This window comes from Alligator sinensis, unplaced genomic scaffold, assembly GCF_000455745.1.
Source record: "Alligator sinensis unplaced genomic scaffold, ASM45574v1 scaffold954_1, whole genome shotgun sequence".
Lineage (NCBI taxonomy): Eukaryota > Metazoa > Chordata > Crocodylia > Alligatoridae > Alligator > Alligator sinensis.
Genome location: NW_005842228.1, coordinates 1728907 through 1747662, shown reverse-complemented (window position 1 = coordinate 1747662; position 18756 = coordinate 1728907). Strand labels below are relative to the sequence as shown.

General features: G+C 43.8%; 1 protein-coding gene across 1 annotated transcript in view; it reads left to right on the top strand.

Moving 5' to 3' along the window:
• Window positions 1-18756, top strand: part of LOC102368447 (S phase cyclin A-associated protein in the endoplasmic reticulum-like) — a gene marked incomplete at its 5' end in the record, with an annotated part of 201152 nt that overhangs the window by 134070 nt on the left and 48326 nt on the right. The window contains one exon of the mRNA XM_014521586.2: window positions 1498-1653. Within this exon, the coding sequence (XP_014377072.2) occupies window positions 1498-1653 (156 nt within the window). The remainder of the gene's footprint in view (window positions 1-1497; window positions 1654-18756) is intronic.

Genomic DNA, 18756 nt, shown 5'->3' with positions numbered 1-18756 from the left:
GCCGGGCCAACCGGGGAAGGTCAGCTGACCAGAAGGGGCAGGGCCTGGCCCTTATAACCCCTAGGGGCTGGGGCCAGAGTCAGTTGCCTGCCAGCAGCCAGAGAGGCAGGAGGTCCCTAAGCCAGGATGCGGGAAGAAGCCTGACCGCAGGTATAGCTTATGGCAGCTCTTGAGGTTTGAGCAATGTTGTTATAGCCAGGTGGCTTCAATTTATGTTACAGCCCAGGGGCTTGTGTTTTGTTGTTTGTTAAACCGGTGGTTTGGGTGAGACTGTTAGGGGTTGGAGGAGGCCTCATAGCGAACCCACAGTAGCGTGGGGACCCCAGCACCAGTACAGGCGCAGCGTACGGGGTACATAGACCCCAGCCCAGAGAGGGGCATTTGAGAAGCCCCAAGTTGAGCACCGTGAGCCCCAGATAGGGGGCAGCATTATTTGGAAGCCCAAGTGTGGGCACGGAGAGCCCCAGATAGGGGACAACATTGTTGGAAAGCCCAAGTGTGGGCACAGTAAGCCCCAGACAAGGGGCAGCATTCTTAGGAAGCCCAAGTGTGGGCACAGAGAAAGGAAGCCCAAGTGTGGGCATGGGGAGCCCCAGATAGGGGGCAGCATTATTAGGAAGCCCAAGTGTGGGCACAGAGAAGGAAGGCCCAGGGAGAACAGGAAGGGGCCAAATAGTGATAGAATGGAGACAACGGTGATTCCATCAGCGAGGTGTGGACTGCGATGTAGGGGAGGAAGCGGAGCCGCAGATAGCGCCCCCTAGGAGCGGGGTGGTACAAGGGCAGCCTCCCGCTAATTAACACCAGTTAATCAATTAAGAACAAGGCGTGGCAGGAGAGTAGGCAGGTGGTTGCCCCAGGAACAGGTGTGCGGGCCACATTAAGGGCAGCCCAGAGTGGCTACCTGTTACAGCTAGACATCCACAAGATGCTGTGATTCGTCTGGACAGTAGAAATCTTCCACCTAAGTATTATTTGTTAGTCTGTTAATTGTTGTCTGTAAAATAAAAGCGAAGCTATAAAGTGGTTGTTACTGAGTTTGTAGTGTAAGATTTTTATCTGTGTAACACCATCTCTTTATTGCATTATTCTGTCATAGAAAATTGGTTCATACAAAAAAAAATATGTTACTGCAGAGCTATAAAGTTTATTATAAATCATTTTATTATGGCAAGATCCACTGTCCTGCTAAGAATATGATAAAATAAACATTTACATTCATGTTACTTAAAAGAAATAATTAAAATTACCCCTTGATAGATCTCTTAATGGAAACTATTGATACTAAAGAGGGCCAATCTAAGATTATTGCAACTTGATCTATTTTAAGTTATTTATTTTAAATATATTTACCCTTGTAAGATTGTACATTTGAGAGTTCAGGAACTGTTTTGTATACAATTTGACACTGATGATGCAGGCATAACTAAAGGAAATAAGTCACAGAAATTGCTGAGGTGCCACTTATTAACATGGTGTTTTTCCCTCCTCTTCTAGTTATGTGGTGAATATAGGATTGATAGACAAATTACGCTGCTGTTTCCTCTCAGTCCAAGGCCCTATTGACGAGAATCCCAAAATAGCTACTTTTCTGCAAAATGCTACAGCAGTTTTACATGGAATGTGTCGACTGTGCTTTGCTGTTAATGGAAGGTAAATGTATTTGTTATTGTCATATCCATTTTGTTCTTTACTTTAAGTGTCTGAAAAGCATCAGCCTTTGTGGCCACATGCATACTCTACTTTGGGAATTAAACAGGTGAGCTTATAAAATGGAGCTGTTCTCAATAGAATGCTGTGAATGGGGAGAGGGAGGGCTACCAGAAGTTCAACAGGCCTGCTGTTTGTACAGATATAATCGGTTACCTACAATGAATTTACTAGCAAGTAATTTGTCAGAACTGCAAACTTCCTCTCCTTTACTCATCATAGAGTAAGTTTTATCACTGATACTTTAAATTATCTAGTCCCAAGGATTTCTAGAGGTACTTTATTAGCAGCTAAAATTAGCTAAAATGATTTATCTTGAATGGCCTAATTTGGTTTTTTCCCCTTGAAATCCCAACTGAAAAAGGGACTTTTCTGATTCAAAACACTTATTCATATAAAACAGTGATTATCAGCCAGGGTGCTGTGAAGTCCTTTGAAGGGTTTTCAGAGATTCCTAGATTATAGAGTCGGAAGAGAGCCAATGGATCATCGTGTTCAACCCCCTGCCCCTGGCAGGGAACCCCTGGCAGCAAAGAGGACCGAGATCAGATGACCCCAGCCAGGTGATTGTCAAGCCTCGTCTTGAAGACCTCCAAGTTAGGTGATAGTACCACCTCTCTTGGAAGCCCATTCCAGACTCTGGCCACCCTTACTGTAAAAAAATTGCTTCCTAATGTCTAACCTAAATCTACTCTCCACTAGTTTGCACCCATTATTCCTAGAAAGGGTAAGAAGTTAAGCGAGGTGTGAAGAGATAGGCAGATAAGGGCAGGTTCAGGTACTCCTGCCCAGCTGCTCCCCCATCCCTATTACCTGCCCCCTCTGTAAGGAGGTAAACCCTGTAATAAATAAATTATTTTTTTTAATAGGGTGCTGTGCAATTCACAAAAGTTATGCAGGAGTGTGTCTGAGTCTGGCAAGGGGGTGATTTGAGTCTGATAAAGGGTGCTTTTAGTCTAAAAAGGTTGAGAATCACTGATCTAAATCAAAATAGAAACATATCAATTTTGACAAGTTGATGAAAGACGGGCAGACTTCTGGTTGGTGTCTGACCCAAACCCTCCCTGGTTTCCTAATAGTTCATCCAGTGGGCTGCTTCAAGATCCACAGCTCTGGGGCAACACAGCCATGTAGCCCATCTCATTCAGGGGCCTCCAGTATCCATAACTGCAAAGTATCTTGGCTGTGCAAAATGCTTTGGAGGCAGAGACCATAGGATTTCAGGGATCTCTGCAGCATAGCCAGGTGTCTGGAAGCCCTGACTCTTAGCCTCTGCTCTTGAGATCCCAGGTGCTTTCTGCACAATGACAAACATGGCAGCCCCATGACCCCCTGCTGGTTTTATGCTTTGGAGACTCCTAAACTAACTCTGCTTTGTGAGTATTCTCAGCTGCCTTTAATTCTCAAAAGGGTAACCTGTAGGAGCCAATTTCAAGCCAGCACTACTCTTTATTCAGTAGAATTCATCCTGTAAAACAGAAAACGTAAAGGTGTTGGGATTGTATGTTGTATCCTTGTTCAGGAGAATTTAAAAAATGAATATTCATTGCAAGATGCACACAGTTAGCCACATTTTGAACACAGCCACTAAAAAACAGGTTTAAAATCTGGACAGCTAGATTATAATTTATGCTTAAATTATCATGAGTGAGTCATGAAAAGAGCAAATACACATTCCCCATTATCATTCTAAAATATTTTAAAACATTTTTCTTGAAAAGTGATGTTATGTGATTTTGTAATATTGTGGGAGGTAGGGGAAGTTACTGTAGGGTGAAAATGCAGGTAAGGGTGAAGGGGAATGAAAACAACAGTGCTCCTGGGAAAAACTTCAAGATTAAAATGTTGAAAACAAAAAATATTTGTCATTAAAAACAAATATGAGTCACTTAAGCACAAAATAAGGGCCAAAGCTCCACATACTGTAATTCTGATAACTAGGAGACTCAGACATGTAGAAAAAGCATTGTTATCAGAAATACGAGTCCACAGAAACCATCCAGGCTCACTAAAATTTGTCTTTGCATTTCTTTCCATAGACTGCCCACTTGGCATATTACACTTCTAACACAGCACTGCCAAAAGTCAAATACATAATAAAAGATCACCCTTCTGTGAGTCTGAATAATGATTCTAGCTACAAGAATAAGTAACATAATTTTGGGAATTTCTGAAATAGGCATATCTTTTTCCTAAAGAATTAGAGATTGTTGTATCCCAGAATGACTGATAACTGTGCAATTACTTCTTTCAAGAAAATCTGTACCTTGTAACAGAGCTGGGCCATCTGTTCTCTACAGCTACCCCAATACTTACATAACTTTATAGTTTTCCTTACAGGTTCCATTTAGCTCAGAAACAACAAGCTTTAAAGTGATCAGTTCACCTAAACATAGGTGGGAACCTGAGGACTTTCAAATTTAACCACTTGAAAGTTCTGCTGTCCAACTCCCTTAGATCATGTGTCTATTTCTTTACCAACTTCACTTTCATTAGGAGCGTAAATCAAGGGCATGATTCTACCATGGCGTCTTTCTGGCTACTAGAGAACTCTTAGATTTCAATAGGACTACTCAGAGTAAGGTATTACTCAACACAAAGGAGGATAACAAAAATAGGCCCCAAGTTTGAGCTTCTGAACTTGACAGTACACAATGTTCAGTGGATAATCTACAGAGATATTAATGTAAAGCTCTTATCATTGTCTAAAGAGTAATATGAAGTAACTGTAAAACACATGCCAGAAGTTTTCTTCTAAAGACCCCAATAATAATTTCCCCCCTAGTTACATACAGGTAACTTCTATATTTACTAATGGAAATTGTGTGTATAACAAAGGAAGAAAGTACTCCTTTTTTATACCAAGAATAGGTCAAAAAGAAGATATGTAATGGTAAAGGTGTTCTGTTTACCAGCCACTGAGGCCCATTGGGGTTAGCAGAGGCAGAGAATCACTCTTTCTTTAACCTCTGCCCAAGAAGTAGGTAATGTGGTGAGCAGCTTGCTCCAGCTGCATTTACCCCCAGTTAGCTCCTCATAACCCATTGGATAGGAGGCTGGATAGGCCTCAGGTCCATGCTGGCAATGGAAACAATGAATGGAAACCCACTGCCCTCACCTGCAATTTAATCCAGGTTCTTCCATTCTATCACCAATCACCCTACCGACTGAACTACCTGGGTCTTTCTGATCTGCTGTGGGAAGTGCCAGTTCATCTATTTAATCTTCCTTAGAACTATTTTAACTTAGGCTAAAAATGTTTCTAGACTTGCTTTATGCTTAGGGGCAGCAGTCTGTGTAGGCTCTACGTGCAAGCAAGGGCAAATCAATAGGCTGAGAGCAAAGGCCTTCTGCTTTGCTGATATTGACTTATTTTGTGGCCTTTGTGAAATCTGTTAACGTGCCTGCCTGGCTTTTTCCATCTGTAACAGGAAGTTGTTGATACTTTCCTACCAATCTCATAAGGACATTTTATAAGAGTCTTTAAGATTTACCAGAAAGCTGATGAAACTTGCTGTGATTGAGGGCTAGTGGCTTGCTGACCCATAGCTTATTTTATCCAATTATCTCTTGAAAAGCTTTTTTTCACTGTGGCCAGTGACATTGAGATACCAGCTGAGCAGCTGCTCCAGTTCTGCATCAGGAGTTTGGCAATAGCTTGTATTTATTTACTTATTTATTTTAAATAAAATAAATCTTATTCCCTTCTAGTCTGAGTCTATTTCCATGGAACTACTGAGACTTCTGGATTTGATCAACTGTAGGCAAGTTGTCACTACAGTAATAATTATAGAGGAAAAACCTCAACTGACAGAATGGGAATCTGAAAAAGAGATGTTAGCTAAAATGTATGACTTGTACAATAGAAGCTAAATTTTGGAGAAGTTTAGACTAAGATTACATTTTGTATTCCCTTGGCAAATTTTAAAAAAGGATTGTAAGGTAAGTTACAATAACGACACTCTTGCTAATATGGTAACATAAATTCAAACAGTCGTCATTTTAGTACCATAAAAAATTAGTTATTGAAGTGAAGGAATCCATTCTGAATGTATGCTATAAGCATACACTATAATAAAAGAGGGATTCTCTTTTCGCATATTGGCAGGGCATTAAAATGATTTAACTTTGAAATTGATCTTACCTTTTAAAAGTTATTTTTTGGTACTACCTAATAAATGCTTTATTGAGTCATTTCATTTAAGTTTTGCTGTGGATGTGATATCACTATTTCCAAAACATGCTGCATTATGTTTAAAAGATCATCTGTTGAAAACATTTATAACCCTCTCACAACTCAAGTCCCTTTTCTGATCATTTTTTATTAATGCCTGAAGTCTTATGCCATGAGTATCAATGATTTAGTTTAAGATCTTTCTAACTGAGAGACCACTACTGTCTTTATTTCATCTGCATTAGTTGCTGTCAATGGATGTAGTAGAGCTGGAGATTGTGCTAGAATCACATGACTCCAGAAGCTGGCCCTTGGCTTGTGCCTAGGCCCCTGTGCCTTAATCTGGCTCTGACTATGAGTTGTTTTTTATCTTGGTTGCCTTGACCAGTGGCACTTAACCTTTTTCCATAGGCTAGTTGGGCAGGAACTGGATGGTGGTTCCTATCCAGCATCAAGGGCTGGCATGGTGGCCACCATCCATCCATGCAGAGGTGCATGGGGGACAACCTGGTCTGAGCCTGGGCCTGCAGGGCAGGAAGGAGGCTTCACCCAGCCCCTTGGGTGGGGAAGTAGGAAAAGGGACATGTCCCAGCCCTATGGGGAGGAAGGGGACATGATCCAGGCCCAACCCAACCCCATGGGGGACAAGGGTCGTTGCCTGGCCCCAGCCCACCCCACAATGAAAAGAGGGTGTGTCCCGGTCCCATTGGGGAAATGGGGCATGGCCCAGCCTCAGGAAGGTGGAGGGCCTGGCCTGTCCCCAGCCTAACTCCACAGTGGTAATGGGGCAGAGCCTAACTCTGACTGGGCATGTGGGGTTTAGGTTTGGGAATTTGGCAGGGGAGAGGGTGGCCCTATTAATGGCTACCTCTACCTCACTGCCAAATGTTCCGAGCTGTGGGGATCCCCACTGACCAGATGCGAAGAGGCTGAATACATCTGGTCTTAGCCAAGCTCTGAAAAAAGTCTAGATATGCTTGGATCCTGTATCAAACTGGCTTATTTCACCTGTCACCTATGTAAAAGTGTGAAGGGGGAGCTTTGTAGTTAAAATGGCCCAGTAAAGTGATCATGTAAAAGAGATTCATAGAGGCTGCAAACAAACATCTTATTTATCCTGGGAATAAACCATTTTATCTCAGGAATAAGTGCAGTTGTACAGACATCCATGTCTGTTGTCCCAGGATAAATCTTAAACAAAATGTTTCACAGCTAAGGAGTAGTAACAGTTTATCCTGGAGTACTGCAAAGTACATCTGTACAGTTAATCTAGAATTGCATCATTGAATCAGTGGCAGAAAAGTGGCATTGTATTCAGCTGCTCACGAAACCCTGGTTAGACAGATTATGTGTGTACAGGCCTATCCCAGGATATTTTTGTTCTAAGATAAACACAAGCACAACTTATCCAGAGACAATTACAATGTTTGTTCCTACCCTTTGAGTCACTATTTTGAGCCACAAAATTATATATGGACAAAAAATAAGTACAGTGATTATATTATTTATAAAGCCAAGCATAGAAAGGTTCAAGTTAATATTAAAAATATGCATAGTATTTTGAATGTAACAAAGCAGATTTTTATCATGGATATAATTTAGCAATATCTGTGGTATCCATAGTGAGTAAATATTATAGCCAAGATAGGGGTTTTTTTTAACTATTTTAGTGTATGGCAAACAGTACTTATAATCATTGAATATTTAGTTTTTCAGTATTGGACTAATTTTAGATTCTTCAGCACATTGGGCCAAGATGCACTTGAGAGGTTTTGTGATATAAGAACCTACACAGAATAGAATAAATAGATTGTACATGATTTGAATGATAGTCAAAGAGAAACTGTTGAGAGCTGCGCAAATTAAAATAATTAAAATCAGTTTTTAATCTTATGAGAAAATTTTACATGCTGAAAGAGAATGAGTAACTTTGGTAGATCCAAATGTTCCTGGCAGTATACTAGTCAAGCAGTAGACTGGTAGCTTGGGTAGATATGGGTTGTCTGCATGCCGACAACAGTAAAAACATAACAGGATGCCTGAATGTTCTGGGTAGCATGACCTACAGGGGCAGTATCATTATCTGCTGTTAATGGCATAGTGGCAGCTGATCCAGCAGACCAGCTTCTGCTGCTGTTTTCGCCACTGTCTCCCCCACCCCAGGTTGATAACCAGGGCTGGTGACCTGATTGTCCGCTCCTTCATTACACTACTGGACAGCAGTTTTTCTGGCTGTGGTAGCATCTGCAGCTGCAGTTTTTAACAGTTTGCTGTCTGAGAAAAGCTACCCTCAGGTCGGTGATCCATAAATAACAACGTTGTGGTGCTGCCTCAGTGTAGTCTTTTGTCATAGCAGGAGTGTGGCCTAAGAAGGAAAACATGAATTCCAGTCCATCAGTAGCAAAGCAAGGATCATGCTTTTGTCCATCTCCCCTTGGATATACACAGTCTTCAGCCATGCCCTTCTTTATTTACCCTGAGTACCTGCATGTAGGAAGGAGTATGCAGGGAACTGATCTGTCCTTCCATATGGAGCACTGCAGTCCATATTGAGGCCATAGACAGATGTTCACTTGAAATGGTACGAATTTCTCAGAAATTTGGGCCAGGAGCTGGAGCATACATACATATGTTTCAGCCCCCTAGATGGAAAGCTATACAGGCAAGTCCACCAGCAAGGAGTCGCTAGAGGGCTGCTCTCTGGGCCACCCCCACCCTTGTGAGAGCTCATTATTTAACAGCCCATCATCACTCCTGCCTGAGAAGGGGGAAGGCTTTCAATAGGCAGTACCCCATCTGGGCTTCATGCGGAGTGATTTAAAGCCTGAGACATGGAGAAGAAGAGCCAGGGACAGCTTTCCCAACCCTGTGTCCCAGCTCCCCAGCTTTTAAATCACTACATGTGCTGCCCAGCTGGTTTGCATAGGCAATATTTAAAGCCCACGGGACCATAAACCAAGGCAGGGATAGCTTCCCCAGCTTGGTTCCCAGCCTCTGAAGTTTTGCAGTCTTGCCCCCCACACCCCTCTCCGGATGAGTGGCAGGGGTGGCATTTAAAGCTGAGAGGCTAGGAACCAGCTCTGGGAGCAGTCTCCCTGAGTCCAATTCACAAAATCTCCTGTGGCTGCATGCCTCTGAGCAGCACCATACTAAGACTCCTGGCAGCCCTGGGCAAACATTTAGTATCAGGCCCCCCTTTGCCAGACATAATAATGATAATAGGACAAAAAAATTACCATTTTCAGGCCCCCTTTCTATCCAGACCCCAGGCAGCCACCCGGTTCACCCATGCCTGTGTCTAGCCCTGCCTTTGAGGGGCAGGAGACAGCTGTGCTATGGCTGTACGGCTGCAAGAGAACAGACTAGGATATTGGGTGCCTTTCTCTCCTCTTCCTGTCCTGAGAAATATGTGGGTATTGAAATTAGACTGGGGGGAGAAGATCTTCCTCTTGGGTAACTGATCTAACTTCTTGTAGAAGAGCCATTTTTCTTCCCCAAGGAAGCCATTGAATGTCTGTGCGCTCCCTTTTTTGTACCAGGAGAAACACTTTTCTCCTAGCACAAATGGAATGTCTGTACACCGCCTTCTCGCTTGTAACCATCAATAACCTCTTCTCATATGTGGTAGAACATAACATATTGTGCACTGCACAAGGAAATGCAAAATGAAAACCTGTTTAAAAATTAATGCAATACCAACAAGCCAAAGAATAGTAGTTCTCTATGAGCCCTAAATGAAATATTTGTATATAAATCTGATGCATATTGCGAAGGAGGAGTGGGGAATTCTTCAGATGTAGCACACTGTAAGGAGAATCTTGTTCTTAATGACTTTTAAATAGACTAACAATAACAGCCCCAGTGAGAGGTCTTGGTTGTACTTAGGAAGAATATTGCAGATTAAAAAAATAATAGTAAAACAACCCTCACCTCATGAATCATCTTAGAACAGCAGTTTGTAGAGTCTGTTTCCTGCTGTTTGATATGAGAACTATTTTTAAATTCCCTTACTAATTTACTAGAATACAGAATCCTAGGTGACATCCTACAGAATGTTGCTGCATACTGTATGTTATCTCAGAATAAAACTGAGCAGCATGTAAATCTTTGTCAGTAGCTAATGAAGCTGTGAATTACAAGCTACTCTGGTGGAATGCTATAGATATACAGGATTTTGTCCAGGAAAACAGCAAATGTCAGATCACAAATAAAAAAATGGAAGGAGGCTGGTTTGTTTTTTGTTTTATTACAGTAATTAAGATAATGCCTGTTTTGGCTGCTGGATGAATCCGGATGACAATCCTTGAACAAATCACATGTAAGCAGCTTGCTCGAGTACTGGCTCAGAATACAACTGGTGTGTAAGGGCAGGGGATGGGGATGGTGGAACTCTGCAAAGAGGCTGGGCAGCCAACAGAAAAGCATTAGGAATCTGCACTCTGCTTCCCAGTATTTACTTTTCTCCTTTGGGACTTTTTTTTTTAAGATCAAAGACATGGCGGGCAAGAACCACAGGCAATAAGCAGGATCAGAGGGAATGGAACTGTGTATATTTCTACAAGCCTGAGTTTTCACAAGAAGCCCTCAGCTTCCACAGGGTGAAACCTGCAGCAGGGGTTTGACTGTCTCCCGAAGTTGGGAGCCAGGCTGGGGTCCCCCAGTCACTCCCCCTTCTCAGACTCTGAGCCAGATGAAGGGGAGGTGAAGCCCACAGCAGGGGCTTGGCTCTACCCTCCAGAGCTGGGTGCCAGGAGCCAGACTGGCATCCCCCAGCCATGCCCCCTCCTCAGCCTCTGGGCCAGATGCAGGGGGGGTGGGTGAGAGACTCGCTGCAGGGTTTCCCCTTCCCCACCTCAGCCAGCATGGAGGCTGAAGAGGGGGTGTGGCTGGGGAACACCAGCCTGGCTCTGAGGGATGGAGCTAAGTCCCTGCTGCGGACTTCCCCCTGCCACCTCAGCTGGCCTGGAGGCTGAGGGAGGGGATTTCACTGGGAGACCCCAGCCCGCCTCCAGGGGACACAGACCAGCCCCCACTGCAGGCTTCTCTGCCCCCCTCTCCCTCATGCTGGCAGCACCCAGCTAGGGGGATCCATTGCCAGGCCAAAAGGGTGGTTCCCCCCCTCTCCCATCCTCAGCCAGCCAGAAGAGTGATAGTGCTCTGGGTGGGGAGCAGAGGGGCAGAGCAGACCCTGCTCTGCTGGAGCAGACAGCACAGCCCAGGGCTGCAAGGCATGCTGCAATGCTGGGAGACTGTAAGTTAACTTGAACCAGGAGGGGATTTGGTACAGCATTTCCATAAACTGATTTGACCTAAATTGGTTAAGTCTGATATTATATCCAACCAGGTTTATCTTAAACCAGTAGCAGCTATTTCAGAAGTGGTTTAAGTACACTAAATTTCTGGGTTAGGGACAGAAGTTACACATAAACCAGTTTAAGTGATCAGAAACTGATTTAAACCTATAACAACAGAAGCTCAGTGCACATAAGCCAGTTTCAAAATATCTTAAACCAGTTTCAGCCAAACCTGGTTGAATGTAGTATCAGATTTAACTGATTTGAGTCAAACCAATTTATGAAACTTCTGTCCCAGACCCCTTCCTGGTTCAAGTTAAATCACAGTTCCCCAGCATCCCAGCATGTTTTGCAGCCCTGGACTGGGCTGTGCTGTCTGCTCCAGAGAGCAGGGCTGGCCCCACCCCTCTGCTTCCTTGTTGGAGCAGTGAGGGCTGGCTGGCAAAGGGGTGGGGGCAAGCCCGACTGGGGATGCAGCCCAGTCAGGAAGGGGGACTGCCCCCCCCTGGGCAAACCCTGGCTGGGGCCTGGGGCCAGGGTGGGGAGTTAAACAGCCCTTCCCCCCACTCAAATTTACTGCTGGCTGCAGCTGTGAACTTCAAATCCCAGAGGCACCTGGAAGCAGGAAGAGGAAATGATGAGCAACCCTATAGAGTCCTGTTGCTGTAATTCTGGACTACAAATCCAAGAGGCTTTGGGGTCAGCAGAAAGAGGAAGTAAACACACAGCCAGAAAGTCCTTCTCAAGCACCCCCTGGCTTCTGGCCTGAGCCACTGCGGGCATGTGGCTGCATTTCCTGAATCAAAGGTAAATGTTTGTTCACTTCTGTGAGCCAACAGTTTGAGCACCACAAATTCTATTTTTACATGAGCACTTATTATTTGGCTTGATCTTTTCTCCCAGCCTATCTTGTACATCTGTTCTACATATCTCCTTTATGGCAGAATCTGAACTCTTTAGTGGGCACCCAGCAGTATTGCAGGCTGCCTGGCCTTTCTTTAAACAAAAGGAACCCTCTAATTTGTGTGACTAATTTAAACACTCACCTGTTTTTCCATGTTAATGATAATTGAGAGCAGGACAATGATTATGTTACAGTAACTATTCCTTCAGATACACGCAAGGAGTGAATTAGTTTAAACAGGCTGGTCAAAGAGAAGGATCCATATTATACGAGGCTTAACTCCAAGAGAAGAAATAAACCAAATAATATAAAGAGAGTAGTAATTGTGTTCCTGGAGTAAAGTATGCTTTGACATGAAAAAGAAAACTAGAATGTGTCTTTTTTATAGCTGGGACATTCTTACTTTCTTATCGCTTCTGAAGTTCAGCAGTAGGTTATTCTTGTAATATTAACTGGCCTGGAGAGTGAACCACAAGTCATGCTGTCAGAAACGTGACATTGATGACTGATACTCCTGATAAAACAATTTGGGTGTTTTAATGTTAGTGAGTAATAAAGAAAAGATGCAGATAATCTGCTTAAATAATCATCCCAAAACTGATCATGTTTATTCATAGAACCCTTATTTTCTGGCATTTTGTTATTACAGATACCAAACCTAATTTGAAGCTAAATTGCACAGGTTTTTTTAATGCTTTTTAAAACTAGTCTAGTCTAGTGCCTGTCATTTGCCATGGAACTGACTACTGTGTTTCTTCATCTGTGAGAGAGAATGAAAAGATTTTTTTAAACCTTTTAAATGTAAAAGATTCATTATATTTCTGGCTTGAACAAAATCACTCACAGCAGCATATACAAAAAATTGTGGGTTTTTTTCTCACATCTCATATACATTTTTTCACTTTAAAGCCCACAACTGGTATGAATAAAGTCTTTTACTTTTTTATTGTAAACATTTAGGTTTAAAGTGATTATGACTGACAGTTGAAACCAACAGGAGCCAGGGGCCTGTTCATGTACAAATTATCTAATACAGGCAAAATCAAAAGTAAACATTTCCAAGAGTTCCTTCAGTTCCGCATTAGTTTTCTACAAGCCTAACACAGTAGACAGAGAGGGTTTTTTCACAGTTATGTCCTGTGGCATAGCTTTACAATGCGTGGTCTTTTTTGTGAAAAAATGATGATTGCATTTTGACCTACGTGTGCATCTCATATTCTGAGTATATATGTTGATTGAGCCACTGTTCCAGAGCAGTACAAAATTGTGAAAGAATTGAATCCACCTAAATCATCTTTATCATGTGGAGTTGTTTAAAACTAATATAGGAATGAGAGAGATTGAAATAAATTAACTTTAATCTCAGGTAAAAATGATCAGTCTTTCCACTATATTTTGCAGCAAAAATTGCTGGGAGGTAACGCATCTATTATTTAATTATGATTGTTTTTCAACCAATAATACTTCCCTCTTATACTATTGAAATGCTGATATATTAAAATAAAGAAAATGAAAGGAGTATTCTTGTGACTTCAGTGTTCTTCAATTATGACTTGCACGTCTGAGTAACTAGAATCTATGGCAGTGTAACTGATAGAACAACAAAAATAATATTATAAAGGGAAGGGATGCTCATTGACAAAGCAGAATTCTAAAAATTTTAAACTAGGCACAAGCTCACATTTAGCTCTACCTTTTGCTGAGTAAGTAGCACTTCTGCATCTGACTTCAGCTGTATAACGAACATTTCAGGTCACCTATGCAGATGAAGGGTCTTACGCCATAAAAAAGGGAAGAGGACAGCCCTCCCACCACCTTTTAGCTCAATACTAATAGGTCACTTGTTCATAGAGAGGAAGATCCAGGGTCTAGGCCCTGCTTGTAGTTTTCACCCAATTCCCTGCCTGATTGCTAGGCAGGGCCAAAAGGACCCTCTGCTGCTCCTATTGAAATTGAATCTGATGACTGCCAAGAAGGGATAGTAAGTAGGGCCAGAGGGAGAGCAAAAACAGAGGGAATGTGGCATAGTGCAGTGGACTCTACCCTGGAAGGATGAGGGCCTTGGCTTATGACCCTTGTGCCCAATGGGACAAAAGCTATCTACTGCTGTCTGTGTATTTCAGGGGTTGGCAACCCCTGGCACATGTGCCAGAGCATAGCACACAAGTCCATTTCACTCAGCACACCACAGCTGGCCCAGGCTCTGGACAGCTGCTACCAGCCACGGAGCCCTGGCTGCTCACAGCAGGCAGTGGGGAGGCTGCAAACCCTGCTGTGAGCAGCCTGAGCTCCGTGCCGGGCAGCCGCGGCCTTGTAGCAAGCAGCCAGGAGGCTGCAAGCCATTGCATTGAGTTCCAGAGCCCCAGCCTTGCTTCTTGCTGGCAGTGGGGGCACATGCACCCTTGGGCAGACAGCACAGGAGGGGCTAGGGTTGCATTGCCCTGACCTCTTTCCCCCGCCCGTGCGCCCTGAGGTTCATGTGCAGCTGCCACCAGCCATGGACCCAAGGTGGAACCCCAGAGCCCAGTGCAGCAGTCTGCAGCCTGCTTGCCACCTGCTGTGAGCAGCTCAGGCTCCATGGCCGGTAACAGCTGCATGCGCACCCCAGGGCACACGGGGGGCAGGGGGGTGGGGGAAGAAGGCAGGGCAGTGCAACCCCACCCTCTCCGCCACCATCTGCCCAGAGGTGCATGTGCACCTGCCGCCAGCAGCAAGGATCAGGTCCCTCGCAGCTCTCCTGCCGTTTGCTCCTAGCATGCCAAGTTGAGGCATTGGTTGAAGTTGGGGTGTTTTTGGCACTCAAGCCAAAAATCTTGCTGACCCCTGGTCTGTTTTATCAAATGACTATGAAATGCGAATTGCAGAAACACCACTGGGCATGGCAGCAGAGGCCCAAGGTAACCACCCTTCCTGGATGGTACCCATCTCACTGAACCACCCTCCCTCTGGCTTATTCTCTTTCTAGTCCAGCTTCAACACGAGAGTAGAGCAGGGGTGGGCAAAATGTGGCCCGCGGGCCAGATGCAGCCTGCCAGGCCATTCTATCCAGCCCACAGGGCCCCTAAAAAAATTTAGAAAATTTATATTTATCTGCCCTTGGCTGCCTGTCATGTGGCCGTCAATGACTTGCCAAAACTCAGTAAGCAGCCCTCCACCCAAAATAATTGCCCACCCCTGGGGTAGAGTAGGGCTGTGCGAAATTTCGACAGCCATTTCATTTTGACGATATTTCGACTCATTTCAAGGTTGAAACATCAAAATCGAAATGAAACAAAGGCCATCAAAATAGCCTTGAAACAAAATGAGGCTGGTCGAAACGTTTTGACCATGGTGCTGGGGATGGGAAGTCAGTCCAGCTAGGCTGTCTCTCCATCCCCTGCACTAGATTGTGGAGGGTGGGGAAGCAGCCCAGCTGAGCTTCCTCTCTATCCCCTACCCCGTGCTAGCTCACATGGAGGTGGGGAAGCAGTTGGGCTGGGCTGCACTGCGCTGCCTCCCCGCCCCTGGTGCGATCTGGGGAGTCAGCCCAGCTGCGCTGCTGCCCTACCCATCCCCCCTCACGATCTAGTACGCAGGGGTGGCGAGGCAGCCCAGGTGGGCTGCTTCCCTGCCCCTGGCGCGACCTGGGGAATCAGCCCAGCTGAGCTGACTCTCCACCCCTGGCTGAGTTCCTTTCACCAGCCCCATGATCTGGCAAAACTGTCAAAACAGGGTCAAAACAGCATCACTGTTTCAACAAAGCGAAACAGTGAGGGTGTTTTGACTCGAAATTATATTCGATACAAAACACTATTCCATCCAGACCTCGAAACTGAAGTTAGAATGGAATAGTGCCATTTCGCACAGCCCTAGGGTAGAGGGTGCTTTTAGTTCTGCCTTATACATGGCCTGGTTGTTAAGGCACTTTGGTGTGTAGTGGGAAATATTGGTTCAAACCCCTGTGAGTGATGGCAGGCCTTGAATTTGGACTCCCTGTCCCCCCGTCCCCACCAGTCATGTGCCTTAACTAGATTATAGGGCTAAAAGGTGCTCACCAGCAGTGATTTTTCTGCAACTGACATTTCAGGGACTTCAGAGTTTACAAAACTGTCCAAGTAGAATAGGATTGCAACAGAGCACAAGTAGCTAGAGCAAATTCCTTCTGAGCAGGCTGAGAAGGACAAACTGAGTCACACAGGGAAGAATAGGATTGAAAATCCACAGAAGTGGCCTGCAGTACCATTGATGTGACTAACTTGAGCTGTATAAATGCTGCTTATCCATGTAGAAGGGAGTTGCTTTCCCATAGGAAAGCCAAGGAACTACACACGTCCTCCAAATCATTCTGTTGGTCGTCCCACTACTGTTGTATGTGCGGAAGGTGAGGACTTACTAATTATTGGTACCCTTTAGGATTAGCACTCCTTTAAAAGCTATTATCCAATTAGTTCCTTGCCTGAGCCAGAGCCAGTCTCCACCCCAACAAAAGAGGCTGATGTTGTGGGGCTCAAAGTCTGCATAGGATAAAAAACCTGGAAGATGTGGAATAAGATGAAGCTATGAAGAGTAGCTTTCTCCTGTCTACATTTAGTCATGGTCATTTAGAAAACAATAAAGCCCCCCTACTTCAAAACAAAATTTGAGCCATAATAGTAGCTTCTCTTCTCCTTTCATCTTTTCCAGGGGAAGAAATAGAGGGGTTGTTCTGGCTTCAGTGAGACTAAAATATTTAGGTTTCATTTTTATAGGAGGTAGGTGACAACCAATCAGCATTTAATCATTGAGGTCTTTTTACTTTCTTTCAAGTGCCCTCTTGGTAATTTCACAGTGATGCATCACATTTTGGAAGAATTTAGCTCTATTAGCCTTTTGAAACTCTACAGTTTGGTTTATGGCAAGATTTCTGTAGAGGATTCTTAGGATTTCCAGTTGGTTATTAAAGCCAGTCAGTGTTAAACAAACACAGGCCCCATTTTGGAACTTGTACAGTAAACTCAGACACATTAGTCTCCAGTTGAGTCTCTGCAAGTGGCTGACCTCTAACTCTTATGGCTCTAATGGAAGCGTTGAGTGCCGATTGACAACAGCTAAGAAGAGTTTGCTGCAGATGGTACCTTATAGGTAAACAGACACAGTTTGCTTCCTTTTGTTTTTACTGCATCTAATCTGATTAATTGTTTTGTTTCCTTTCAAAGATTTTAAGAGGTGATTGTGCTGTATTTTGTGTAGCTTGCACAACATTCCTAACTGAAATAGAAGTGGGGACCCAAAGTATCCTTGAGGTTAGGGGAAAAGAGAATATACTTTAGGCAAATTTTAATAACATCAACCAAGAACAGATTGCAGGTAGAAGAGCACTTTTCCCTCTGACAGCAGTTTCAGAGAGAAATCGTTTTCGATGCAGATTATATTATTGACTAAAAGCAACAGTAGTTCATATAAGAAATTACCATGCAAATTTAAATATGTACAAGATCAATTTTCAAAGCAGATACATGTGTTAATAATGCAAATGCCTAATTCCTCCCCCGGTTTCCAGTAAAAGTGATGCAGCTTGGTTTTAGGAAGCTTCAAGGACAGAAACGAATTCCTAGAAACCCAAGAGAATGAGCACAGCAATTTTTACAGTCACTGCTCCACCCAAAGGGCTGGAATACCCTCCATGAGCTTTGTGTCTCACCTTGCCCCTGCCCCAAGAATAGATGGTCTTCCTAGCAGTGGATCCTCGGAGTGTGTCCCAGCCCAGCTCCTAAAGCATCACTATACACAGACTTGCCACACAGAACTTGAGTTTTTGCAGTTTAGGAGATACAGCCTAATATTGTCTCAACTACAGAAGTTCTGCTATCTTGGGGGCCTTTCTGACAATGCAGGAGAAGGGTAGATTTGGACTTATGATGGGAGACACTTCATTAAAAATCAGTTGCAGATAATATTACACAAAGTATATACTGCCTGGGAGAAGCACTCCCTTGAATGCATTATCTGAGCTCAGATACTACTGTCACCACCACAAAAAAGTGACTACTGAAGAGCTGTGGATATTGGCAGGGAGTGCCCATACAAGATAAACAGCTAAGTAATTCACCCTTGTAGCATTTGATCAAGTAGAAAATAAGCCTTTGTGATGCCTTAGCAGTGCAACTGCAGGATCTAATTTCCTTTCCAAGGAAAGTACAGTAACTCTCTGGCAGCTGGTATACATATGTTATGGCTAAGACCTTCACCAGAGTAGAATCCTAGACTTCTTGGTGGCTGACAGTCAAACTCAAGGAAGTGACATTGGAAATCTTACTGGCATGCAGAGCAATTCCCTTGGCAGGCCAATGTGGGAGCAGGTTCTTCTCTGGATGACTGGATATCTTAGTCGCCAAGAAATAATTCTAAAGTGTTAAAATCAATAGATAATTTCAGAAGTCAGATAAATTAATGAAGAAAAAGGTTATTTAACTCTTAGATTACTTGGAAAGTAGAATGTTGCCATCTCTTTTCCCCAGGCCACAGTGAGAAGTCATTACATGTGCTCAGGTCGGCTCAATGGGAGTGTAAGCGTCCTGAGAACTGAAACTAGCCAGAAACCAGGAAGTGGCCAGCTCACTTGCATGAACTCTCTTATATGAAATCTTCCCCACTACTTTCACAGCTGTTGACCACAGATAATGTTTTGGCTTATGTTGCTGACTGAACATTCCCCT